Source organism: Lipomyces oligophaga, assembly GCF_038497815.1.
Source record: "Lipomyces oligophaga strain CBS 7107 unplaced genomic scaffold V1516scaffold_7, whole genome shotgun sequence".
Taxonomy (NCBI): domain Eukaryota; kingdom Fungi; phylum Ascomycota; class Lipomycetes; order Lipomycetales; family Lipomycetaceae; genus Lipomyces; species [Lipomyces] oligophaga.
The window spans coordinates 699,320-726,431 of NW_027117791.1; the positions used below are offsets into that span (position 1 = coordinate 699,320).

General features: G+C 42.4%; 10 protein-coding genes across 10 annotated transcripts; 4 read left to right on the forward strand and 6 right to left on the reverse strand.

Moving 5' to 3' along the window:
• Window positions 1–1,755: 1,755 nt before the first annotated feature.
• On the reverse strand, window positions 1,756–6,858 carry V1516DRAFT_666070 (P-loop containing nucleoside triphosphate hydrolase protein; the record flags this gene model as incomplete). Its single annotated transcript, XM_066920721.1, has 4 exons — window positions 1,756–1,949; window positions 1,997–6,227; window positions 6,281–6,731; window positions 6,791–6,858. 4 exons carry the CDS (start codon window positions 6,856–6,858, stop codon window positions 1,756–1,758), a joined length of 4,944 nt encoding a protein of 1,647 aa, XP_066775765.1.
• Window positions 6,859–9,761: 2,903 nt separating this feature from the next.
• Window positions 9,762–11,315, forward strand: V1516DRAFT_627886 (major facilitator superfamily domain-containing protein; the record flags this gene model as incomplete). The annotated part of the gene is made up of 2 exons (XM_066919815.1): window positions 9,762–10,448; window positions 10,605–11,315. 2 exons carry the CDS (start codon window positions 9,762–9,764, stop codon window positions 11,313–11,315), a joined length of 1,398 nt encoding a protein of 465 aa, XP_066775766.1.
• A 2,123-nt stretch (window positions 11,316–13,438) lies between these two features.
• V1516DRAFT_687276 (uncharacterized protein) lies at window positions 13,439–14,637 on the reverse strand (the record flags this gene model as incomplete). The annotated part of the gene is made up of 2 exons (XM_066923715.1): window positions 13,439–14,583; window positions 14,628–14,637. The coding sequence occupies 2 exons, from the start codon at window positions 14,635–14,637 to the stop codon at window positions 13,439–13,441; spliced, it is 1,155 nt and encodes a 384-aa protein (XP_066775767.1).
• Window positions 14,638–15,941: 1,304 nt separating this feature from the next.
• V1516DRAFT_666073 (uncharacterized protein) lies at window positions 15,942–16,172 on the reverse strand (the record flags this gene model as incomplete). Its single annotated transcript, XM_066920722.1, has 1 exon — window positions 15,942–16,172. One exon carries the CDS (start codon window positions 16,170–16,172, stop codon window positions 15,942–15,944), a length of 231 nt encoding a protein of 76 aa, XP_066775768.1.
• Window positions 16,173–17,064: 892 nt separating this feature from the next.
• Window positions 17,065–17,376, reverse strand: V1516DRAFT_666074 (uncharacterized protein; the record flags this gene model as incomplete). The annotated part of the gene is made up of 2 exons (XM_066920723.1): window positions 17,065–17,269; window positions 17,318–17,376. The coding sequence occupies 2 exons, from the start codon at window positions 17,374–17,376 to the stop codon at window positions 17,065–17,067; spliced, it is 264 nt and encodes an 87-aa protein (XP_066775769.1).
• Window positions 17,377–19,344: 1,968 nt separating this feature from the next.
• V1516DRAFT_628661 (kinase-like domain-containing protein) lies at window positions 19,345–20,593 on the reverse strand (the record flags this gene model as incomplete). Its single annotated transcript, XM_066919853.1, has 2 exons — window positions 19,345–19,968; window positions 20,018–20,593. The coding sequence occupies 2 exons, from the start codon at window positions 20,591–20,593 to the stop codon at window positions 19,345–19,347; spliced, it is 1,200 nt and encodes a 399-aa protein (XP_066775770.1).
• A 1,333-nt stretch (window positions 20,594–21,926) lies between these two features.
• On the forward strand, window positions 21,927–23,073 carry V1516DRAFT_680185 (uncharacterized protein). The gene has a single exon (XM_066923038.1). It carries the CDS (start codon window positions 21,987–21,989, stop codon window positions 23,016–23,018), a length of 1,032 nt encoding a protein of 343 aa, XP_066775771.1. The 5' UTR covers window positions 21,927–21,986; the 3' UTR covers window positions 23,019–23,073.
• On the reverse strand, window positions 23,027–24,361 carry V1516DRAFT_528220 (uncharacterized protein). The gene is made up of 2 exons (XM_066919162.1): window positions 23,242–24,361; window positions 23,027–23,184 (listed from the first exon to the last, which is right to left on the reverse strand). The coding sequence occupies exons 1-2, from the start codon at window positions 24,296–24,298 to the stop codon at window positions 23,036–23,038; spliced, it is 1,206 nt and encodes a 401-aa protein (XP_066775772.1). The 5' UTR covers window positions 24,299–24,361; the 3' UTR covers window positions 23,027–23,035.
• Window positions 24,362–24,436: 75 nt separating this feature from the next.
• V1516DRAFT_680187 (uncharacterized protein) lies at window positions 24,437–26,106 on the forward strand. The gene is made up of 2 exons (XM_066923039.1): window positions 24,437–25,184; window positions 25,236–26,106. The coding sequence occupies exons 1-2, from the start codon at window positions 24,500–24,502 to the stop codon at window positions 25,922–25,924; spliced, it is 1,374 nt and encodes a 457-aa protein (XP_066775773.1). The 5' UTR covers window positions 24,437–24,499; the 3' UTR covers window positions 25,925–26,106.
• Window positions 26,096–26,993, forward strand: V1516DRAFT_680189 (uncharacterized protein). Its single transcript, XM_066923040.1, has 2 exons — window positions 26,096–26,325; window positions 26,395–26,993. Exons 1-2 carry the CDS (start codon window positions 26,119–26,121, stop codon window positions 26,551–26,553), a joined length of 366 nt encoding a protein of 121 aa, XP_066775774.1. The 5' UTR covers window positions 26,096–26,118; the 3' UTR covers window positions 26,554–26,993.
• The last annotated feature ends 119 nt before the right edge of the window (window positions 26,994–27,112 follow it).

Genomic DNA, 27,112 nt, shown 5'->3' on the forward strand with positions numbered 1-27,112 from the left:
AATTAGTAATCTATTGTTACGCTATTAGATATCATTTAGTTTGTCAATTTGAATATGGATAGGCATACAGGAAAAAATGAATTTATAGGATTTTCTTGGAGAGAGCAAATCTCTAACTTGATCTGACTCAGTCGAAGTCTTTTTTGGCGTCTATCTTACAACTGGCCTCGATATTTATTTTAAGGAAGGTTTAGTCTGAGCCCGATGAGTTCACGCAGACAATGGAGAGCTCGCTTTATTACATTTCAAAAGTATATAATTATTCGTCAATATCTATTAGATATTCGTATTATTAATGAACTTATACCGAGCCAAACGCCCATCAAATTTTTAACATGGCCGATTTCTCTGCTCTGAACAAGCAGTTAGACCAGCATTATAAGCTGGCTAACGGCCTGAAGCCGAACACGGGTCTATATTTCTTCAGAGTTCCTAATTATCAAATGCAGCGACATTTTCCGATTTGCAAAATTCAGCAGCTACATTTTATAAGCCAGTTTCATTTATTGATTAGACACAGATTGCAGGTGTAGTAATATATGTTTTGAATAGCTGATCTTGTGAATGCCACGTGATGAATCTGTTCTCTGAGTTCTAGTTAACCATATTGGCTGATGATCACAACCAACGTATATATCTAGCTCTCAATCGACGTTGTTTTCAGAAGAATTCGCTGTCTACAGTATCAGCTAGTGTAATTCCGGAGATCATGGCCCTTCTATTTCATTTCACCTCTTTTTGCTCTCATTGATGCTCCTCTCAGTTCACCTCATTTTTGTTTCACTTCATTTCATTCATTTCATCTCAGTTCTCATCTTTACTATTTATTTATTATGAATAATTACTGGTGTTCCGCATTATCATAGAGTTCCCTCTAGTATCACCGGTATTACTCTAAGAATATGTACTTTGGTTTGTCTTGCAATTCTCCAGGTTTGAAATTGATTTGACGGAGACTATCCTCTAGGGTAAGCAAGGGCCTCAATCCCAACTATATATTCGTAGAATTTTCAATAGTAATTTTTTCAGTATCATAACACCAGCAGATTGAGATTAAAGAGTAAGTATGAATCTGCAATAATAATAGCAATGGCATAGATGCGGATGATTATTATTTATCATGAAATCACATTGTCTGAGGAAGTACATGCAGGACAACAATCAACAGGAATTCTTCGTTTCTGACGTACTTTATGCTATTTGTCATTTATTATTCTTTTCTGCTTTGAAGAATGAAAGCTAACGAGCTAGATTAATCTGTGGCTATGAGATGGCTTCTCCAATATAATTGAGATGACCTCAGCACGTTTATTTCTTAAAATGTACGTATATCTATTTCCAATCAACTGTAATGAAGAGATTTCACATTTCTATGGCGATTCCCATGAGCATTTAGAATACATGCACTACCATCTGAACATTGACCCAAGATTCCATTTCTTATTTGGATTTGTTCTAACGTTATTTAGAGTCTGTGTTTAATTAAACTACAGCAAGTAAGGTATGCAATACTCTTTTCGATCCATAATGATGAAAAAAATTTTATCAGTTCTGCTTCTGAATATGCTGAAGATAATTAAATTCTTACCAAACCTTCTGACTTGGATCCTATTTGTTTTATGTATTTGGTCTTGTCTAACTTCGTATAGTTATACTACATAAGGTACTACTAAAATTTGATCAAGTTTATATTTCCTAATGCTGATGCTTCAATTTAATATATCTGTAATTCTACTGAAATAGAACTTTTTTAAATTAGTTCTTTTTCGCATAAGCCTGCCGCGCCAAATCTTCCAACGTTTCCAACTCGCCGCTACTTTCGCACATGCTCTTGAAAATCGAGTCCGGAATTTGTAGCAGCGCATGCGGAGAATCATACTCTTTGATCAACCCTCCGTCCAGAACCAAAATCTTATCATAATCAATGATTGTCTTTAGTCGATGGGCAACTAAATTTGTTAATATCGACTTCTACGTCAATGTGGGCGCTACTCACTAGTTAATATCGTTGAGTTTCCGAATTCTCGGCGAATCGTTTCCTGGATTTCTGCGTCCGTCGCGTAATCAATCGACGCCGTAGCCTCGTCCAATACTATAATCTTTGGCGCCTTTAGCAAGGACCGTGCTAAACACATTAATTGACGCTGTCCCTGCGACAAATTTCCACCACCCTCAGTAATCGCAGAGTCAAGTCGGTAGAAGACATTCATATCCCGTGCTTCACGCGCCAATTCGTCTTCTTCGACATTTCCTGAACTCGAACTAGTCGAACCAGGTAGATCCGAAATCAAATGCACTTGCTTCAGTACGGTAAAAATTTCCGAGTCGGAATGACTTTCGAATGGGTCCAAATTCGTCCGAATAGTACCTGTGAACAAAGTTGGATCTTGTGGAATGATTGCCAGGCGTTGTCGCAAATCACGTAGCCCAATCGTCGAAATGTCAACTCCATCGATAACAATCTTGCCAGAGTCGGCCTCCAAAAATCGGAAAAATGCAGATGCAATTGTTGATTTGCCGGCACCAGTCCGGCCAACTATCCCGATCTTAGAGCCTGGTGTCACATCAAAAGAAATTCCTTTGATCACACGAGGGAGCTCTGGTGCATAACGAAGTGTGAGTTCACTGACCGAAATAGCTCCCCGAGAGGGCCAGTTAGTTGGCGGTCGGTGGTCTGGAACAATATCATCAGCCTCTTGCTCGATCTCCAAGAACTCATCTATCCGCTCGACAGAATTCATGTTCATCTCGTTCGAGGCATATAACAACACAACCCAAAACATATTCTCCGTGAATGTAATAGCATATGTTAAAATCAACCCAGCAAGTCCGGAATCAATCGAGTCTCGTGAAATCATGATGAAGACGCCAGCACAGAACGAAACCAAGCCCCCAGTAACATCCGTTCGCCAACACATCCAACGGTTTAGCGCCCACATCAACCAATAAGGCCGAGAATTCGTGTCTACTTTCCGCATACTTTCGTCTGAAAATCGCTGTTCATATCCGTACGCACGGATGGTGCTAACGCCAACTAAGGTCTCTCCGAAGTGCTGATATATTGGCGACCTGGTCACAGACTGCATTCGTTTCAACTCTCGCGAGGATTGCAAATAGAACATATTCACAAGGAAAAAGATGACACAAATGACAAGTCCGATCACTAAGAATTGCGGAATAATAAAGCTGATAATGCCAATGATTACGAGCACCGATAAGATTGAATGCATAAAACTAAGCCCATCGACCGCAACTTCACGGTCAATAGATTCAATATCTTTCGAAAATCGGTTGATAATTCGGCCCACCGGAGTAGAATCGAAAAACCGTGGTTTCGCACGCATCACTGTGCTCAACAATCGATCAAATAATCGCTTTGACGCAGCTAGTGATCCGTAATAGAACAGAGCCTCCCGCAAGAACGAAAGAAAAATGTATACGACCGCGATCAAACCGTATATTGCCAGATAATATCCAGGTCCATGAATATCACCAGTAGCAATTCGAGAAATAATCTGCTCGACAGAAAGATCTGGGAGTGACTTCATCACTACATTCTGGACTCCGCTTGTCGCAGAATACTGAAACATTTCCGTCGAGATATTCATCGCGGTTTGTGTTCCAGGCTCGCGGAATCCAGCAAATGTGATTAATGTTTCCACTGCAGACATCGCGTCTGACCATACCTTAACCCACCATGACTGGGCGATAGCACTGGTTTGATGGAAGAAAAATGAAGCGGCAACGAGTGCCCAGAAAGTGCTTCCACCCAGAGACTTGATATACGATTTATATACGCTGAATTTCACCATTCCGGTTTGTTGTACTTCTGCATTGCCAGGAGTCACCTTAGAAACTACTTCTTTACCTTCGTCTCCTGCTGATCCAGCCGCCGCTGGTGAAATCTCATCTATCGTATTCGGGCTCTCTTCTTCCACTAAATTCACAGTTGAAGCCACTCTAGAAACATCTCGCGAGTTTTGAATACTGTTTAGTAAAAGTTCATCCGATCCCAGCACTCCAGAGGCAACAACATCAGCTGGGAGACCTTGTGCAACTACTCGGCCATTCTCCATAACAATAACCTTACTGGCAAGAGTCAGCGTTAAGGCAACATTATGAGAGACTAAGATACAAGTACGGTTAAACATCAATGGACCTGTGATACAGTTATCATATAAATGCAGTGCCGTATGGGAATCAACTGCTGATAAACAATCGTCCAGCAAAAGATGTCGTGCAGGGGAATAAAGAGCGCGCGCAAGACTGATACGCTGCTTTTGCCCGCCAGAAAGCGAAATGCCCTTTTCTCCTACTTGTGTCTGATCGCCAGCTTCCAAAATCTCGAAATCTCGAGTCAAGGCACACAGCTGGACAACATGCTTGTATCTTTGCTCGCTGTACTTGTTACCAAACAAAATATTCTCTCGAACCGTGTCATTTAAAAGCCAAGGTTGTTGTGAGCAGTACGCAACCGAATCAACTAGGTTAGAGCCAGGAATGGGAACATGTTTGTCGACCAGTCCGGCACCTGGTAAAAATACACGCCCACGGAGTATATTCATTTCTCCCAGAAGAGCCATAAGAATTGAAGTTTTACCCGAGCCTGTTGGACCAACAATAACAGACAATTTTCCAGGTTCGAAGACGATGTTTAAATCCTGTAGCTTGAATTCGTATGCTGAAGAACCTTGACCCCATGCAAAACTAGCATTGCGGAACCCAATCTCTGGATCGGAAGCTCCTCGGAGCTTTCCCAGTTGGTCGTATTTTTGAGTCTCCTCCTCGTCCAAAAACTTCTGCACACGATCAACCGAGGTACTGGCTTCGATAACATTAGTAATCATCTCTGCAAGCCTATCCATGGGCGTTCGCATAATATTGAACAAAGACAGCGCACTAAAAGCCACCGAAGGAGTTAACTCGTTCTTAGCAATCATCGTATAGAAGCCAAATGTCATGAATGTAATGATGGTTGGGAATCCGAACCAAACCATTGCAGCAGTGGCAAGAATTAAATAGCGAGTACGCAATTTTGCGAGCTCTTCATTTCGAACGTCTTGCAACTGATCTCTGAATCGATCTTCCCAAGCGAAAAACTTGATAATCTTAATGGATTGCAGAATTTCGTTTGTCTTTTGGATTCGTCGATCAGTGATAGCAAGAAGTTCTTTCTGGATCTTACCAAATGTACGGGAAAATTTGTAGTTGATCGGCAACAAAGTCAACATCCCCAAGCATCCGGCAATTGCACTAGGACCCAAAGTTTCATAGAGCAAAATCATTGAGATAAAAATCATCATAGTACCCTTAATCAGCGGATTCAGTCGTGCCAAAACCTCAGCAATTGAAAACGCATCCACAGCCATCAGGTTGATTACTCGACCAAGATCAATCTGCTCGTCTTCAATCTTTGCCGAATCGGAAACTTCGTCGCCCGCAGTCTCATCGGCACGAGCATCTGGGACACTAATTGCCACTTTTCGGCGGAGAGCTTTAGAGTAAAGTTCGGCAACGATTACTGCACGAGCTCGAGTGGAAGTCTCTCGGAATGTGAACAAAGCTTGCGCAGAGCATGTTGCATTTACAATTGCAAATGCAAGGAGTAAGAACACGTATAGCCATGCCATATGTGTAGGTTCTCTGGCAGGATCTTCCAAGTGGCGCAAAATTTGGCGAACTAGGATAGTCGGAGTAAATGTGAAAATAGCATACAACACCGAAAACACAAAACCGTATAAAAGATGCGGACGGAAATACTTCAGCAGACCATACAGCATAGTACGGGCACCTTTAGCAATAGTATAATCTGGAATAAGGTTCGCAGATCGACAATCATCTTTCAAATCCCATACGTCCTCTATCGTCAACGCCTTCCTGAATCCTTTGTAAACTATTTTGTCTGCCCATGAGAAAGTTAAAATTTCAAACATAGTCGCGAAGGCAACAGGGTTGGGTTCAACTCCGTCTTTTGCTTCCAAATGAGAAGGACGCTCCTGAATAGGAGAGAAAAGACAGATCAAAAACAAGGTCAATATTCCCAAAAAATCAAGCTTTGCCAATAAGTCAGATACGGCTCTTTCGGACCGAATGAGACTGGTTCGAAAGTTCACAGTTGCAACAAAAAGTAAGGCAAAATAAAAGATAAAGTCGTGTACTCGAAGAAAAGGTGAGTTATATCTAGTCCGGGATGATAAATTCAAGCTTGACAGTAAGAGAACGTAGAGCTATTTAATATTAGACTATATTCTTCTGTCCAGACGTAATGGATAGTACATACTGATAAGAACGCCGAGGCAGATGTTTGCGATAGAATCAACCATCGGTCTTTCGTGTCAGTCGGAGACTTGAATGCAACAAGTTGAATAAGAGCGATTACATGAATGACAGCTAATATGACAGCAACAAGAATTGTAACTGACTTGCGTATCCGCAGGCTCTGCGTGATGTTCAAGTTTACAGCCGGGACAGAGCTCGACGAGGGAAATTGAAGCGAGAGAAGAGAAGCCGACTCGTCAATATCAGAAGAAATTCGAGCATCCGAGTCTTCCGTAGTATTGAGTCTATAAATTTCTTCTCCATCGGCGGCCGAATCGTCTAGCGGGATATAGTCCGGGGTGGTCTTAAACCAGCGGCTCCGAATAAACCTGGGTAATCGAACTGTACTTGAAACCACAAGCGAGACGAAAGAAAAGAAAACAGGGATGACGAGATACCAGAAATTGAAGTATCTGGTTATGGTTAATTATCTAAACTATCGGTTCAAGCAACTGGACAAAGCTGGATTTACCTATCAATGATGCACTGGTTAAAATCGTCTACGTCCCAAGAGGGCGAAGGACAAAACAGCTGGGCCATTGTCAAGAGAGCGATGGTCCGCTAGCTCTGCCTGCAACTTTCCAAACTCACAGTATGGCGAAGCAAGGTAGAAAAGAAAAACAGGAAAAAGAGAATATTTAGACAGCCCAAGGAAATAAGAAAGAGTTAGATAAGTCGCAAAAGCTGTTACGGAACAAAAGACAAAAAATTGAGTAATTGCACGTGCAACAGGACGAAATAGCGTTTAATGATTATTAGTAGAGAAACTTGATTGTTCGGGAGAGCCGGGACTGGGGTTTTGGATGGCGGTAGGTAGAGGTGACCGACGGATAGACCAAAAAAGCCCGCGGAACTGAAGGAACTTCTGTTTCAAAGATACCGCAGCTGGCTTACACTAAATAGCGCACACCTATAGCTGTGATACTTGCACTGCTAACGACAATAGCAAGAACAGTACAGAGCGATCGAGCGATTTAATTAGCGAGCGCATGAAAGAGCAGCGCGGTGGTCGCGATAAACAGAGATGTTGGTTCACAGCTGAGAAGACAGGTTGCCAGTGTCCCAAGGGGCGACTCAAAGACCTAACAAGGTTTTTGCCGGAGATAATGGAAACTGGAGAGCGATAGCTGCGTTTGAGCTGTTACCAATGCGCATGGTTGGCAAGTTTGACGGAGCAAGTTTGACGGGAGTTCCGCTTAGGGCTGGGGATTTGTTATAACATTACCCTGAGTGGACTGGACAAGCTGAACAATGCTAGTTGTACAGCTGCTGAAGAGCTGTGGAACAGCCTTACAAATTTCACACATAATCTCTCAGTTTCGGTCGCGGTCGCGGAGATCTCTAGCCACAGATATGTGGCTAGAGATTGGGCGGTGAAATGGATGTGCTTATACAGCGCGAGATAAGATGCGTGGTAGTTTGCGTGTCCGCGAGATTGATCGCGCAATGAGTCTAGAATACTGAAATGCTCGCGTTCATGCAACAAAATTGAGCACCAGGACTGAAAGAAGATTCAAGATCAAGAGAGAAAGATGGTGGAGAGCGGTGCGATGCCATTATGAAGGATGGCCCACCGGGGAGCTAGTGGTGGCCTTGCTCCTGCTACTAAAGATAATGAGCGAGGACGGCGAGCCACGACAGACAGTACTTAATGAAAAGGTCTGATTGCCGATAACTGGTATTTCAGTAGTCGTAAATAAGAGACAAGGATCGACAGTTTTAACTAGCTGATCGACAATCATAGATTATCGACAATCGTAGTTAGCAGAAACGCGACCAGAGCAGCGAGCGTAGTGTACCTTGCCGAACACGACACAGTTAACCTGGCCGAGCGGCAGTTCCGGCCGATCGACATGATTCGGAGGTATTCAGAGACATCACTGCTGGCAAGGCTGTAAATTGCGTATTTTTTGATATAAAATGACTGAATTTACAGACTCAAATTACATGTCGATCTGAACAGATCGAAACAAACCACACTATTAACTATAAAATATTATGCAAATATTCTTGGATGCGTGTTACAGTCCAGGTCGCGTTCTCTCTCTCTGTTTAGCAAGTCTCTCGCTCCGCGGCAAGTCAACGACGGCCGAAACAAGACGCATTACCTAATAAATTTGTAACATTTTGGGGATTATCCGCCAAGGATGACTAATTCCGGTCAACGGTCTATGTCTCGGGTTCCTTAGAGGCCGCTGGTCCAATAGCACGCTGAATGAATTAACAATATGTGCAGACGGATACCGACGCAGCCTTGCCGTAGCCGCTGTCTGGTGGGAGATTTGGGGGTATACCGGACGTCATTTACAATAGTCAAACGTACTGGTCCACTTTGTCTGCAGAGCAACCTGTCGCTGAAAAGAGTCAGGCCAGAATTCATACCTGTCAAGAACATAGATCGCGCTACTTTTAGATCCAGTAACTGCATATACAGCCCTGTGTGCATCACCTCATCAGCTGTCGGATCGCTCGAATACTGCTCCGGCTTTACGTAATCACAATGGAACAAAGAAGCCGAAAGCCGCAGACATAATAGCCCGCGGTCCGCCACAGCCGAGCGTGTTGTATAGGACGCCGGTAAATCTGGGTTGTTGTTAGTCTTATGTAAATGCGGGGTTGTGGGGTAACCGTGTCCTCTCCGTGAAATGCGCTCCTATGACCAACGTTGAGTACAGCGCCAACTAGAGTGCCGGAACGAGCAGCATTACGCACTAGCAATCGTCCCACCAGTGAACAACACCTGATTGCAACATAGTTCATGGCTGGGCTGATCTGCTGTCTTTCTTGGTAGCTTGGCGAATCGTCCTGATTTCGGACCATCCTTCCGTTCAGTTCTTTGTACTCTTTTTGGACTTCCTGTTTGGGCTGAAGTCGGACGATCGTGATCTCGTTGTTTTGGCCATGTTGGACGAAGTGCCGCCCACGCTTGCTGCCTGATCGCGCTCGCGACAGGCCGCTTGATCAGAGCTAGACCAATGCTCCATTTTTGCTCAACATATTCTTTCTCCACAACTCTGATAAAAGCTTGGTCCATTTTTCCCCGTCGCATCCCCGCACTTGAGGTCAAAAAAAATTACTCGCGTTGGTATCCGCCCCCACGCTTGGACACCGTATGAAACTACAGCAAGGAGCCCGTCAGATGTGGAGATAGACTGTATTAGCAAGTCCAACGTCTCCATTTTCTGGCCTCTGCTCTCTGAATATTTGGTCTATTTAAGTCCTGGGCAGTCCCCTGCCATCCCTCTCTCTCCGCCCTGTTTATCTGCACACTTCATTGCTGAATTTCTTTTCCAACAGAATTTAGTGCGATGGACCCAGAGAAAGTCTCTATCGGACCAAAAGTCGACGTTCACACGCCAGAAGTCATTCGTGCTCTCGGTAAGCATGCTGCTGAATTCGCAGACGTGGAGCTGCCTCCGTTGGGTTCTCCGGAGCGCGAGCGCATGGAGAAGCGACTCAAGCGTAAGCTTGACTTCACCATTCTTCCGTTGATGGTGGGCATGTACATTCTGAATTATCTTGATCGCAACAACATTGCTGCTGCTAAACTCGGAACCTTGATGCAAGATCTTAACTTGTCTAGCACGCAGTATTCTACATGCGTGTCGATTTTGTTTGTTTCTTATATTATTATGCAGATTCCCTCGAACTTGATTCTTGCGCGAATTCCCAGACCAAATATCTATCTTCCGTTGATCATGACTTTCTGGGGAATTCTCTCTGCCTGCGTTGGCGAGGTGCAATCATTTGGACCACTTGTTGCGCTTCGTATTCTAATTGGTGCCTTTGAGGCAGGATTCTATCCCGGAGTCATCTACTATTTGTCTTGCTGGTACACACGACTTGAGCTGGCAAAGCGATCTGCAATTTTCATTTTGGGCTCTTACTTGTCTGGAGCGTTCTCCGGCTTAATTGCGTATGCAGTCATGCAGACTCTCGATGGTGCTCATGGAAAAGCTGCCTGGCGTTGGCTGTTCATCATCGAAGGAGTTGCGACCGTTGGATTTGCTTTGCTGTCGATTCCGATTCTTCCATCGCTTCCTCAAAATACTCGCTGGTTGACCAAGGAGGAGCGATTGCTTGGCGTGGTCCGTCTGCTTGAAGATATGCAGATCACTGAGGAGGAGACTGTTATGGACAATGCCACGCTGGACCCGGTCATCACGGTTGAGAAGCCTGCTGACGTAACAACGGAGGGATTAGAAACTCTTGATACTGCACAAACCACGGCTACCGCAGAAACTGCGGAGACTACTGAGACCGTGGAGACGGTAAAGGGTACCAAGCGTAAAGGTGTTGTCATGGAAGCCGGTGACGATCCAACTGAAGGAAAATGGCAAAAGAAGGTTGCGCTTGGACTTCGTCAGGCGTTGAGTGATCCGAAAGTATTGGTCTTTTTCCAGATTATGTTTTGCATTTCTGGAACTGCCTCTATTAATACAGTGTTCCCTACCATTGTTGAATCGCTAGGATACGAGCGTGCGGAGACTCTACTGTTGACGGCCCCACCATGGATTCTGTGTGCTATCACTTGCTTCTTGAATGCTGTGCATTCTGATCGCACCGGTGAGCGCTTCTACCATATGATTTGGGGACCCACGGTTTCACTCATCGGGTTCGTCATTGGTATTTCGACGACGAAGATCGCACCGCGATACGTTGCAATCATGATCTTACTTCAGATTTACAATTCCTGGGGTGTCGCTTTTGCATGGATCACAAACACTATCAATCAACCACCGATGAAGCGAGCTGCGGCCATTGCAGTCATTAATATTGGTTTCAATGTTCCGAACATCTTCATGCCGTATTTGTATACGTCCGGCATGTCTCCGCATTTCTATGCTGGATTTGGGGTCTGTATTATGTTCGCATTTTTCTCCGTCTGTGGTTGTTTTGTCATGAGATTCCTGTTGATCAGATTGAACAAACGTCTTGCTCAAGGCGAGATTATCGACGGAATGGACGGATCAACTGGATTCAGATTTTTGTATTGATTGTGTTATAATATAGTAATGTGTTCTTCGTTAATTTAAAGTAGAATGTATTTCACATTATGAGTGCATTCCGTAAATATCGAGTTTCTTGTGATGATTATAGTTAACATGCATGACTATATCGGTTATATAACAGTTCTAGTATGTGTTTGCTATCTGTTCTTCACATTCGCCGAGGGGTATGGAATGCAAGTATTAACAAACTCAAGTCTGGACAAAAGATGTAATTATGCATCTGAATTTTTTTCAACCCTGCAAATCTCCTAATTTTATGATCTCTGAAAATTTTGAGTATTAGTATGCTTTGGTCTGAAATTGTCTTGATTTGATAGCAATTTGAAATCTCATAATATTGACTATGGCCCGTCCTTAGTACAGCATCATTTGCATACTCTTCAGGACAACAAGGCAAAAAGTAATGCAGTTATAAAGTATAGCTAGGACTGATGGGCATTTGGAATTTTATATGTTCCAAGTGAGTTTGTATATCTCGCTGGTAGGATTGGAAAGTACGCAAAGACGATAGAGTTTGTTCACGTCAATTGTGCGAATTCATGAATTAGTTCATTCAATAAAATTATTGTATTCTGGCTTCCAAATTGAGGGAATACCAATATATTTTGATTTCACATGATGCTGAATCATTTTGAATCTATTAGCTAAAACTACTAATCATGCTAGAAATTCTCTTAGAGTACGCCATTCTTGAATTAGATTCTAAAGAAGCCAGTCTACAGTCTGCAGCTTGATTCAACGAATCAAGAATATTGCCGGTGAAATTAATCAAGGACTACAAAAAAGAGAGTTTTGCTTATATCTTCTATTCAGCTTAATATATTTAGCAGATCATTTACTCGAATAGAGTTGATGGAAACATGTATGGTTTACTGAACTTTGTACTCTGGGTTTATTTATAACAGTAAATGACATTCATGACCGTCGATACGTCTAATAGAAAGACTCCATGGATATTATGCAAATTTCACGCCAAGCAGTTCAACGAACTGAATGCAGGAATATGGAGCTGTGATGAACGTGAAGGGCCTAAATGCTCTACTGCACTTGCACTCCGAGAGATATAATCGATCTGCATCTACTTTGAACTAAATCGCGTTCTCAAACGTTTCGGTTATGCATAATAGACTCGTTGTCTAAATTAATATTGTGCCACTGCCGCGAACAGACTTCAGTAAGAAGCGGCAGACTTTGGCTTCACTAAAATTGTACAGGCATGCAAGCGAGCGTTGAAGTTCGTCAGATATTTGCGTATTACGCTAGTTTGGAATGTAAATGAGAAGATTGAGCGAGGTTAGAGAATTATACCAATTTCTGCAACCATCTTTGCCAAACTAGATTATAAAAAACATAGTCAATGACTACTGTAACCAAAGTATATAATCAGCATAGTTAAAAATAAAACAGGCAAACTCAATTAGAGTAGCCCTGAATTGAAGTGACACATAAATGCAAATAACAACAGAGATTGAATATTCTGATAATGGAATACTTATATAGTTGAAAATCAACATAGAATGAAATCAAGTGAAGAGGGGATATCATAATATATGGTTAAACTCAAAGTCAAATATCGAAAAAAATTGAACGCTATCTGCGAACGGAGTTACTGTAAACCAAGTCGTGCCAACATGGTAGCAGTATTCCCTCAGATGATATGTATAGGAATTCTTGTAGAAGCATTAAAAGAATTTAAATACTGAAAAAACATGAATGAATGAACTGATTTCACCGCTCCTCGATTAGGATTGAAGCGAGTAATCATGGATAATTGTTTATGAGCGAACAATTTATAGAGCAATGACTTTTGACAAATATCAGTCAGACTGAATCTAGCCACTCATTCGCAAAAATAATTCATAATAACTTGATAACGACGTAACAAGGCATATTTTCTGTGATTAAAAGTCATGCTTTATATTTATGCAAAACATGCTATGGCCTTTCTAGGAAATTCACTAAATGCGAGACAAGAGTAAACCATGTCAAGAGAATACCCTTGTGCCAAGAGATGCATATATATTAATTTCTATCCCAAAACACCGCCAAACAAAATCACTCTCAACAATACACAATATATTAAAATGACAAATTAAATCAATGAACTTTTAAGAACTGGCCATGGATCTGCGGCCCGGAACAGCGCGGACGACAGGTGAAGAAGGAGCCGAGTCCGCCGGATATGAAGAAGGAACGACGGGAATGGCGGGAACGGCAGGAACGACTGGGTCTGGAAATTGAGAAGAAAGAGGGCGACGAGGAGACATTGGCGGAATCGGAGGGTTTGCAGTTGGATCACCAGAGTAGAGGGATTCTGTCACGGAAGTTTGAGAGGCTTTAGAGATGTGACCCCGAGAGTTAGTAGCAGCGACTGCCGCAGCCGCTGGCGCAGAAACAGGAGTAGAAGTAGAAGCAGAAGCAGGAGCAGATGTAGGAACGGGAGTAGAAGCAGAGACAGGAGCAGATGTAGGCACAGATACAGATGCAGGAGTAGAAGGTGTAGCGTTAGGATTGATATTAGAGGTCGATACATTCATCCGGTTGTCAGGATTCGCGGCCACGCTCGAATTATAAACCGACGCACTAACAACAGGCGACGCTGGTCCCGGGGAAGTCGGTCCCCAGCCACGATATCCACCTAACTGAGTCATTTCAGGTCCATAAGTCGAGCCATTATGATATTCGTCAAAATTCATGTCATCTTGTCCTCCTGCTCCTCCTGCTCCCTGGGATTGACTTTGGTCACCTCCCGCGCGTGTTCCATTAAGGTTGTACTGATAATCATCAACCTCCTGTCTGCGAGCCAGTGCAGTGCGTTTATTCTCACGACGTCGCCTCCAGCAAAAGAAAAATATAACCGCACAAAGTAGAATGACACCTACGGGGACGCCAACACCAATTCCAATTTTTCCTCCGGTCGATAGGCCTGACGAGTTTGAACTCGCAGCAGACAGATTGGTACTGGATGCAGAGGAGGGAGTCGTAGATGTAGATGAAGTAGATGTTGGAGAAGGTTGTGTGGTGACGTCCGAGGTTTGGGTGACAGTGACTATAACGACTTGTTGGTCGGATGCAGACGCCGTATCGTCAGTCGCAGAAATCACAGCTGTTTCCGTAGATACGAACGTTGTAACGACGGTTGCAGCAGTTGAATCGACCAAGTCGGTGGCATCTCCTGAATCCAATGAGTCGGTCGAGTCGGTCGGGAGTGAAGTTGCAGTGACAATAGTGGTCACGACGTCTGTGGCAATAACTGTTTTCTCAGTATTGAATTAATCGAAGGTTGGGACAAGTTACCTGAAGTCATATTTGAAAATCCAGACATAAATCGACCACCGTCGATATTTTTCTTTACTTCTCAAGCTGTATGCGACAAAACATACACGTTTATTTAGCTGTAGCAATATCTGTAGACAAGAATAGAACAGCTGCGTCAAAAGGGATGATCACGTGTATGACGTAATACCCAGTAATTAGTAGATTTTCCATATTGTATGATGAGATACTCAAAGTGGGGGTTTACTACTCCTTTTAATTGGTTACGATATTGCAACCTCTTTACACATTTTTTTATTAACCATTTAAAGGTTGTTGAAGTTAGTTACATATAAGCCGAATTTTGAAGATATTTTTTTCGCTCCCATTAGTGTAGTTTCGCCTTATAAATAATATTACTACTGAGTGTTAGAGGTAGGAAAGACTAATACTGTCTTTAATAAAGCTGATCGGCCGTATTCAATCGGATTCTTACTGTAGAGGAGACATTTTTTGCGTTGATCTGTTGTTAGTCAATAATCGTGCAAATTATTTCTTCATGAATTGACAAATATAATGTAAAATATAAGTGGAATGATTCAAATAATGGTGAGTTCGCCTCTTGAAGTCTGATCAGTTAGTTAAATTTTGGCGGGATCTCTGGCCTTGTTTGCGCGCATTCAGCGTTTACATTATGCGATGATGTATATTCATTATTTATTGTTGATTCTGGCTTGCTAATTACTGTAGCATTTGTTCTTAAGTATTCGCAGCACATAATCCCTGTAAGCAAAGTAAGCGGGATAATTCAACTTGAGTTGTGTCTACACAATAATACAATATTTTCTATATCAAAGTTTGCACATCTGAATAACTTGATTCTGACTCATAAAGATTTCGAGATTGGTCAAGATTATTTTGTAAGCTGAATTCTATTGTGAAATTCATGATTTGCGATGATGCACGCTTTGGAAGCTCTTTCTTCTCCAAGACCAATACAGGGTTAGCCAGTTTAACAAAGGATCATTGACGTATTTAGTTAGAGGAGTACTGAAGTTAAAAATATTTTTGCAATCCTATATTGCAAATTATTTAAATTGTGAGTATCATGAGAATGTATCATCTAAAGTGCCTAGAGTGTTATGACATAAAGTCACTACTCGAAGTTTCTAAGTTTCTTCAAGTTCAAATGTCATATATATAAAACATATATAAACTACAAATTATGGAAGATTCAAAGATAATCAGATAGAATTAGAGATCTATTATGCTAATACAAGAAACCAATACGCCAATCCAGAAGTGATGTTCATCTTCATGTACTTAAAACATGAACCATGAAGGGGAAGGGAAAGTTTAGGCAGACTTTGGGCCAGTAAGTGATCCCATTTTGTACTCGGCTGCGACAAAACTCCAGCCAAAAAATCCAGTGAGCACACCTGCCCAGGAACCAAGGATCATCGCGCGCGAATAACCATATGAGCTCTTGAAATTTGAGAAGCCTGAATGCTTGATAGTGACCTTAGTAGAAGGAGCTGCGTGAGACGCGGCAAGAGCGATATTGCGGACTGCTGGTGTGAAACGCATTATGTAAAATGTGATAATATTACTATTTGCTGTGTCGTAATATGTGATGAAGTATATAGAACTAGGAATGTAGTACTATTTGAATATTTGATTTAGAATCGGAACGAAGTAATGTAAGCTGATGGATAATATGAAAATAAATAATCTACTACGACTGTCTTTCTTCTCGCTTTTATATACTTCTACTCATTAACAACTGCCAATGATCACACCACATCGAAATGCCAGAAACAGACCACAGCGACCACACCACAAGGTCAACTACCGGTTGCCAAATATCCCGATTAGGAAAAAGCACCTTACTTTGCATGTGGCTATGCACTGCCACACAACAGTACTTACTCAAGTGGAGTGACTCAATCCATCGCTGATCGATCAAGGGTCCCGTGGAATGACGTCGATGCTACTACATATCTAATTGCATACGGCACATTTGGACCGCTTAATTGATTTTTATATATACATATACATGTACATACAAATACTATGTATTACTAATTAGCAATTGTAATGTTTAGAAGACTTAAGCAAATTGCAACCAATGGGATCGAAACATCACGTCACACTGACGTTGTTTAAAACATCGTCTGCAGTGATAAAAACATCACCAGACAGATCATGGGACAATCTCCTCCTATTGACGCTACACTGTTGGACATTATCATTCCTGTTCATACTATTCCTAAACTATGTTTCCATGATATTCTTTCGTTTACAGGTGTTCTTCAGTCCAATAAATGTGTATTATTATCATGAAGCGCTTAGAGGACTGAAGAACATTTCGTGTGAATCGAGTTCTGTTGCTTTCGCATTAATGTGGTATGCCCAAGTTGGGGATTAACCGTGGCGAAACACATTAAAGCTACATGCTTCAGCTTCAGTTCTGCTCGATCTACCAGACACCCACATCTCGGCCAGCTTCAACATGTGACTTATTCATCGTCTCCTCCATACTCTTGTTTAGCGGCCGAGCCTTCATCCCATTCTTCATATCCATGTTCTTTCCCTGCTGGCGCTGGCTTTTCATGTACAAATACCCTGCGGTTCCAGCCATCAGTACTAGCGCACTGACTTTCATAAACCGGTTATTAGATTTGCTGTTTTGTTAGTCACGCGTAGAACAAAGTTGATATAGACTACTATACCGAGCTGCCATCCTGTCCGGTCGATGGACAGAGCCAATATCAAAGTTTGTGTAATCCATGATAATTGTTGGTATGATCTTTGACAGATTGTCTGATCGATGTTGCAAAACAAAAAAAAGAAAATCAGCCAGCTTATATATAACAGAATGGATGATCACACGTCCAGTCATCGGTCTTATGATCTCATGATCCTATGATCATGACTCGACTAAACCGGCGCTGCAATGATCAGGACCTTCGTTTCTACTTGTAATTAACAGGTATATGCATACGAGCACCAACGTTTATTTTATTCAGCTGTGTATTCGTCATCCAGAAAGCAGCCTGCCCGGTTGCTCTGTAGAACCAGATCTATGAAAATTCGTCAAATACAGACTGTTGATAATAGACTCGAATGGAACTAAGTGAATAAGAGTTAATATATTTTCAGGCTGATAAAATGAAATCTTGACGGTTTTCGCAGATTTGAAGACTCTGGTTCTGATTCAGTTCATTATACCATTCTTCTCAGTTAATATTAGTTTACTCTTGGTACCTGTGAATACGTATTTGGAATTAAACACGCTGTTCGTCCGCAGTATGGACAGAACCGCCATAAAGTCTCTTCTACGAGTAACGTTGAGCAATAAAATATTCATGCATTTCAATTGTATTACTGAAATTAATTGTGAATAATACTCACAATTATGATGACTCGAATATAAATCTACAATCTATGGTAGTCGAATATGAAATTGGCTGTAGTGTTGCTTTCGACTTAAGCGTTATTCCATTTTCGACACATTCTAGAGATTAAAACATAAATTCCGAAAATATCATCCAAGTATTGTTAAATAAGTTTAAAATCGCCTGTCCCATATTTAAAAAACCGGCTTGCAGAAGTAATTTCTGCCAGAAATTCGTATCTATATTGCCTAGTGTCCTGTTATTCCTCTTGAATCTTGTCCTAAGCTGCACGGACAAACCATTTATGTGACTAGACATACGCAAAATTCGAAAATTTTCAATCTCAGTCCTCAGAAAGTTAGAGGCTCTAGGAGCCAACTCTCAGATAACTCAATCTAATAATTGGATAAAGTCAAAGTAGTGAATCCCTCATACCGTGCAGCAAGCTAGGATTAAGCAAAGTAAAGGCTCGAACGTCCAACTTTCAAGACGAGGCTGTATGCAAGGGGACACGTTATATCTCTAGCAATACTCAACAAACATGTGAGTCTGTATAAAGTTTACATAACATCCTGAAGCTCACCGTTCTTTGATTTGATCTCTCTTAGCAAAATCATTAAGGTCTCTCTAAATAATCGACTTCCACTTCTAGATATATTCGGAATGAACCAACCAGATTGACGCCTTTTCCAAGCCTGCGTTACAGAGAAGGTTTCTTTGATAACTATCCCACAGATTAGCATGTTAATGTTTTAATCGGATATATTTAAACGGCCTTACGCTGAATCATGTGCATAACCTCCCTCAACATCCAGATATTGCTCTCCATACCTTTCTAACGTTTAGTATGTTCTAGACGGCTATGCGTGCCAAGGTTTTGCCTAATCGAAATTATTCTTCGATATTTGAGACATAAAATAACTGGGCCCAGCATAATACCAAGATTTCCAAACTTGTAGAAGTAAATCCCAGTATCTTTATTTGGACCAAGTGATTCTCATGTCCAGCTTCAAAGACCATAGCCAGGATTATCCATTATTTGGATTGATCCATAAAATGAATGCTCAGAGCTGGAAGATATTATCTTTGCAACAATTTTAGCCATTCTGAATCTCAAATTTCTGCAAATTCTAACAACCTTGAGCAGTTCGCGCATCTGCAAATTATTCCCATATTTTAAATTATAAAAAATTCATATAATTCTATGTACAACTGTCAATATCAATGTAGTCACCTATATGTTCAAAAATGAATGAATGAATGGAACAAATCGAAGTCAAACTAATGGATGGATGATGATGATGATATTGATGTGTTAGAGTGCATGTGGGGGACACTATTTTAGACTCCAAACTGATGATTTAGCGCATACTAGTCGGCATTGGCGCGAGGCGAGGCGCCTTTCGGACCCAAAGTGATGGACCAAATTCGACGCCCAAAAAAAAAGGATGCTGTTTGATCTGAGCAATGCTCAGTCTTTTCGCCGGATCGAGAATTAATAATTTTGGAATGAGATCGCGGGCAGCTGCTGGTAAATTTGGCGGTAGCTGATAATTTAAATGGATTATCTTCTGGAAAGTCTGATACTCGTTATTTCCTTTAAAAGGAGGCCGGCCGCACATTAGCTGGAACATTATACAACCAAAAGCCCATATATCTGAACTTTTGCAGGTCGATTTGTCATTTAATAGTTCCGGCGAAACGTATTCCGCAGTTCCGACAAATGAACTCGCGCGTTCTTCCTCAGTCTGTGCGTTATCAATATCGCTATCCTTCGTGTCGTCAATGTTGTCTGCGGATGGACTGCCAAGCGCAAGCAGTTTAGCAGTCCCAAAATCGGTCACTTTAATGCGCATTTTGTCGTCCAATAAAATATTCTCCGGTTTCAAATCCCGATGAATGACGCCGTTGTCATGCATATATTCTATCGCATCAAGTAGCTGCGCGCAATAATATTGCGTGCATTCAATATTCAACGATCCCAACTATTACTGTTAATCCCAAATTTTACAAGATTTCAAATTTTATACTCACCCTTTTGACCATAGAAAACAATTCGCCGTTCGGTGCAAGATCTAAAACAAAATACAAGCTGCGCTCGTCCTGGAACGTATAATATAATCGAATGATTCCCGGGTGCTCGCCGAGCCTGTTCAGCGTGTTTTTCTCCACATTCACATATTTTACTTTTTTCTCTTTAATGATATGTCGCTTATCGAGTACTTTAATTGCATACTCGCGTAATGTTTGACGATCAACTGCGGCCACTACAGTAGAGTACGAGCCCTCGCCCAGCGTACGACCAAATGCGAAATCTTTCACGCCCTTTTTAATTGTCTTGATCTGCACTTCGCCATTTGCCAGCGTATCCTTCTGCACATGTACAGCAGCTCCTCGCTCAGCCCATTCGTCAGATATCGTTCGATTTTTACCAAAGGATGAATATATACGACCAGTAGGTCCGACTTGTTGCTGCTGTTGCTGCTGTTGCTTATGCTGGGTGATCTGAGCATGATATGTCAGGGTTTCAAGAGTGGGTAGCCCAGCGACGGTCTTGGAAGACTGTAAAGAGGTATAAGGAATCCGCTTAGTCGTCGTTGAAGCCGCCATAGCTGCTGCTGCTGCGACCGCTGAAGTAGAAGTCGTATTGGTCCCGTTAGGCTGGCGGGCAGTCGTGATCACAGTAGTCGTGGTCGTGATGGAGGACTGAGCGGGAGATGATTGTAGAACAGTCGGAGATGAGCCTGATCGGACCGGCCTGGCAGGAGATCCCGTACCATTTTGGTGGTGATGATCCACAGGGCTTGACGTTATAGTTGTCGCCGTCGACGACGAAGAAGAAGATGGACCTCGAAGAGTATGTTCGTGATTAAACTGAGCTGTCTGCAGCGGCCGAGATGAAGGTGATTGAGCGGTAGCCGAGATCGAATTGGAAATAGCACTAGCTGATGCTGCTATAGCTGCTGACACCGCGAATGCTGCCGGTGCAGGGGCTACAGAAGGTGTAGAGGGCGTAGTTGGAGTAGAGGCCGACTGAGCTATCACAGGTGTGGAGGGAGAAAGAGAGCTGGAACCGACGCGGTCCGACTCATGCTCATTTAGATCAGAAGTCGTAATGGCAGGCGTAGTCGAACTGTAATTTGCTTGAGTGATTGTGTTTTCCGAAGGTGCACGAACAAGAATTGGGGACGATGCATTCGATTCTGATACGTTCAATGCCGCAGAACTGAAGCTAGAGTCCGTCACACTAGCAGTCGAATCTCGACTTTGCTGCGTCGCAAACCGACTTGAGGAAGAAGCAGAAGCTGCTTTTGATTTCCGCTTCTTTTCGGTTCGAAATCGACTTTTATATTCTGTTGGTGGAGTTGGAGTAGAAGTTAGACTCGGAGTTTGCGAAGCAGACGCAGGAGCCGAAGTCGGATCGATAGAACCAGGCTCGGCCGAGTTAGTCTCAGCATCGCTGTCTGTTGTCGAGGACGAAAGTCTCAGTTTGCTCAGGAAGTGGGACAATTTGGGACCGGTCATGATGAGTTCAAGTATTCTGCCCAATTATACGACGTTCGAAACGTATTTGCCGGTGATCTATATGCTGATTTAGTTGATGGTGATGGTGATGGTGATGTTGATGTTGAGTGGTGAAGTCGACCGGTCCAGCCAGCATCAACGATTATATTGCTTCAATTAATTTGACAAATTTTGACGAATTTAAAAAAAATTCATAAATAGATCAATCCGAAACCGCAAGGCACGCTTATTTACTACCTAATCAATAACAATAAAAAATAGTAACTTACTTAATCATCCTCCAGTTCCGGCATAAAGTGTTGCTCTTCCGGTTTGGGATCGGTACAACTCCCATTAACTGACCGTTACAAAGGCGTTTGTGGCGGATCCTAGGTTTAATATATATTCTGTCTTATACTGGCTCTGGTAGGCGGATTTGGATATATTCTGTGGTTGTGTATGTGTATGAATTTAGATACACAGATATATGTAGAATACTATGTTTGGATGCGAATCTTCTAGATTACGAGTTGGTCCTCGAGACCTCGAAGTTTTACCGCCTCTAACGCGGTCAAAACACAAACACATCTCGTCGGCCAACATTATTAACTCGACATATGCTTCCACCAAGTTACCGCTCGGGTCGCAGCCATTGCCGCTGTATAACGCCGATGGTACGATGAATCATTTGAACCATTATTTTTATACCAATCATCTGAGCTATTATGATCGTATGGATGGTGCACACAGACAGCTGTTTGACGCCGATGGAGTGCAGAAACAGCATTATCATCATCCGGTAACAGCGATCAATTTGGAGCTCATTGACCAGTTTTCAAGGCGTGGGAGAATTCAGCCAGATAAAAATCCAGGTCAGCGAGATCTTTCGCCATGGAGAGTGAGAGCTATCGAGGAAGCCGGCAGTATGTCTGTATCGCGAACTCCCTTTGACTCTGTCGTTGCAACGCCTGTAGATGCTGTGAATCCATTTGGCTCTCTCATAGGAGTGAGAAAGCGGCGCTTAAACGCCCCAGGACCTCCAGGACAGCAAAGCGGCACTGGATGGACAGGAGGAGCTCATACTACTAACCAAGTCATTCCCACTCACCAGACTACCACCTCATCCAGGACCGGTCAAACGCTCAATGCTCTAATACGTCCCGCAGGTCGTGTCGGCCCGTTACCTACGTCAAGGCGGTATTTTAGCTTCAACTGGCGAGCCATGTTTCCGATATCGAGACGTATTTTTTCGCGAGGAAATTCCGATCTGAATTCCTGCAATCTCATGTCTGCCGATCCAGCAGATCGTTCAAATGCAGACTCTGGATCTGATTCTGCAGAAGAAGATGAGCTTTTGAATACCGTATCTTCAGCAATCTTTGATCAGTTGTCGCGAAGACTGATCAATGGTCCTTATACCAATGTAGATCAAGTGAATACCCGGAACGTGTCGACTTCGTCTACGTTTGCTGATCTTACCGCCGGGTCTACCGCCACACCTACCACTGCCACAGGATTCGACCATTGTTAGTGTATTATTCTATTATTCTATTGTCGTATGGAGTTATTTGCGCAATTCCAATCCCATCTGAACATTAGTATGAATTGTAGAAATTTAGGTCCACGTACTGCTGTATAAGCCATATCAATAGCTTTCATATTCGCTACACTGCTCTGGTTCGGATACAAATGTTGAGCTAATTCAGTCAACAAGGCTATCGAAGCAAAATTTAAATATAGATGTAAATACGAACCGTTATTGTGTATGACCGCGTCCGCGAACGCGTCCAACTGAAACGTATAAGTACTCCAAGTTTCTCGACCAGATATATAGGCCCGTCTGTGTTCAACTTTGCCAGTAGCAAAAGTGGTGATTGCAATGTCGTGGTACAAATGGCCATACATTGGCAGCGAGTAGCGAATTTCTTGCTTAGTTCCTCGGATAGTTGCGTAAGGTAAAAATCCTGTGTTATACCATGTCTTGAGCGGCACAACCATTCCACAATGGATGACAGCAGATTTGCCCGAGTCAAAGTTGTACTTGATTTTCGCATACGTATCAATCTGAAGATCTTGTTCATATGTTGTGTGTTCTAAAGCCGTGGCTGATGTTGGCTCTTCGCCGAGAAAATACCTCATCCAAGAAATTGGATAGCAACCCATGTCCATCACACTTCCGCCAGCGAGTTCAGACATGGACCGTATATTTCGTTTGAAATTGGGTATATTCCCTGTTAAAGAGCCTTCGAAACTGACAATCTCGCCAAACGTGTCTCCATCGATCAAATTTTTGACCGCCCGAGCAGCAGGATAGAAATACCAATGGAATGCTTCTGCGACTAGCACGTTGTGCTCCCGAGCAGTTCGAAACAGATCTTCTGCTTGCCGTGCATTGCTGGCACATGGTTTCTCTAATAACACAGGCTTTCCAGCCTCAATACATTTAACCGCCCATTCGTAATGAAGTCCGTTCGGAGTAGGTACATATACGACATCGACTTGAGGGTCTGCAATCAAGTCTTCATAGCAATCATGGACTCTCGCGATACCGTACTTCGCTGCAAAACGCTTTGCCCGTACTGGATCTCGCGCAGAGATTGCATAGAGACTGATTTTATCAGGAATTAGCTTTGCGGAGTAAACTACTGCCTTCGGCGCTATTTGGGCCGCCCCGAGAATCCCAAGCTTCAACGGAGTCGCTGACACGCTTGCACTCTCATACTTTGGAAACGCTACCTTATAAAGACGGGTTAGTGTTTCTGAAATTGTTGGAACTGCGCTAGATTCAAGATTCTCAGTGATTTCTGTCATTTTTATCGTTGGTTTGAGTTCGTTACGTCATCTGATTAAACGATCAAGTTCACCAAGTTGCTAAGATGATTGGGAGGTGGACTTAAACTTTGGTTGGTCAAGGTCATCATCCCAGCTCTCCGTTCAAACATCGTATCAGCAAATTAATACAAACATTATATATATAAATGGAGCACATATTAGCAAACCAAATGCTGTAGAATGGATAATAATGCAGATCGACGCTATTCACCGAGCTATGCCTACTCAATAATTGATGCACCAATACCTGCCGCGGTACGGAGCTCGATACCAGATCAATTCGACGACCAGATACAATTATGCGTGAAATGCCAGGTACATAAGCCACGCGACCAATTTTTGGGATCTACATATCTTATTAATAGATATTGTCGTGACTGTCAGGTGAGTCTCATTGGACAGCGTTTCAACATCGATGACACGGAGGCCAACGATGCCGCTGTTGATTCTGCTTCCCGTCGGCGCTTTTCGAGTTTGAATTCGTTTCGCAACGCACTCCGACGGGATTTGTATTCTGTTCCTGTTCGAGAGAATAAGAGAGACAGCGAGGAAGCGTACGCCAATTTTCAATATTTTCTTTATCCAAATACTGAATTCGTGGGCCGGACTATGGCTGAGATATTCGGGGTTCCAGTTAGGACTCCAACTCAGGCTGCTAGGGAGGATCCGGTGAATGAGCCCACAGAGTTCTATAAATATATAGTTGGGACTGTGTCCGATATCACAGGATATTCGCTACAGAGACATAGTCGGTACTCGTTTGCGGGAAGCACTGGCGGATGGTCAACTCGATATCGCTGTGGGCAATCGCTGCAGAACGCGACTAAGCATGTTAAGCTTGCTGGATCTAGAGCCCGTAATGTTGGTGGGTATAGCATATATTTAGGTCCTGATGTTCTATACTAAATTTATATAGTGGTCAGGAAATATTACAATTGCAAAGGCTTGTTGTCTATTTCCGGGACATCTGCCGGCGTTCGCATTAGTTATCAACATTTCCATATTCACATTGGTCGACATAACATGAGAAGAGCGTCTAGTACGGATAATTTAGGCGATATTTACGAAATCATTGATAAACTTAGACCGTTCTTACAGACTTATCAGCAACAACTAGTCCAATCTGGGCTATATCCTGCGTTGCCGCCCTCTGGATTTATGGGAACAAATTTGTCTGCATTTATCGAGCGACAAAGATTGCTAATGCTATATTTTGCGACTTCCATAGCGATAGATGACCCTCAACTCCAGCGATATTTGCTAGAGCAGACAGATCAGGTGGCCCAGGTCTTGGCCAGAATATTTTCTCATTCAGTTGATGCGGTCGACCAGCCCGATCAAAGCTCTCAGCATGTCCATCATGGGAATCCTGAGATGCTCTGTAATTCAGAACTCCGTGGTAGTTCAAACCAAGTCGATCTGGCACATAGTGCAGGTCCTGTGAGTAGTGAACCAAAGTATGCAAATGAATCTGTGGAGTTCAATTACTCCACTGAATCAGGCTTACAGACATTACCGATTAATCTCCCTACTTTGCTACCAATGTCTGTACATCCGTCTGGGGACTCGCTTGGACAGATATCGGAGAATTTACAAGCTCCATAACACTCTTTACTGTACATTAATTTTGTAGTGCTATCAATGCTCCATACGTTTATACTATAAAATGATCCCAAAGAGGGTAGCTTACTAAAGTCTCACATAATACCACGTGCTCTCATGTAGAAGATGATATAAGTGTTGTATGAACTAATTCAAATATCCACTTAGGAAAAATTTAAATACTATTACATACAGCCATGTCTAAACTAAAATCAAATGAAGAAATTCAGCAAGATCGGGACATTCCAATGAGGTCAGATCGGGCAAAATGCTGGGCATCTCGAGATGCCTTTTTCGCCTGTCTTTCGGACCATGGAATCGGAATATTCGACCAAAAGGCAGTGAGCAAGACACCTTGCTTTGAATTATATAAGGAGATGGATGGAAATTGTTTACCATCGTGGGTGTGTTACTGTCAATGCAGTGGTTGAGGAGATTAATGTAGATAAGCGTGTGACTGACGTTGACAATAGACAACGCATTTCATATTACGAAGACAACGAGAACTGGAGAAAGAAGCATTCACAAAAATGGCAGACCAAAGAGTCCGCACTGGACAATCACCCGCAGTACCAACTCCGAACTATGATCGGCCGATCAAAAACGTCACGGTCACTCGGTCCAGCTCATAAGTCCCTTTAGCCTTAGTTATCTAGATATATTTTTGTCTATCTTCATGACTTTGAATCAGTCTTTGCGTATCATCAGTATATATCGGTATTGGTTTTATATCACTATGATACAGAATTGTATATATTTGTTCCACTGTTGAACGATCATAATTTCATACTCCATTATCCTATATCTGCACCTGATAACGTAATTAAGGAGAAATGACAATTTATTCACATACAAACCTTCAATTTATACTCTAATTTATCTCATATTTGATGAATCTTGTAGAGTACCCACGCGCAGAAAAATAAAGTGATTCAGGCATCCTAACACAAGAAGATTCGAATTCCAAGCAATTCGGTACCTAGTGCATTTGACGGGCTCAAGGTGCGTTTAACTATGCTCTCTAACCACTAGTTCTAATAAAATATAAAAACTATTTGTGAAATTTCTGGAAGATTCATTGGGCTTATTTCAAACACATAACAATTTAATAACTCTAGTTCTTGTCTCACGCATACAGAAAGCATGCGAGGTCCAAGTCAAATGCATAGCCGAAATCCATATAGAGCCTAT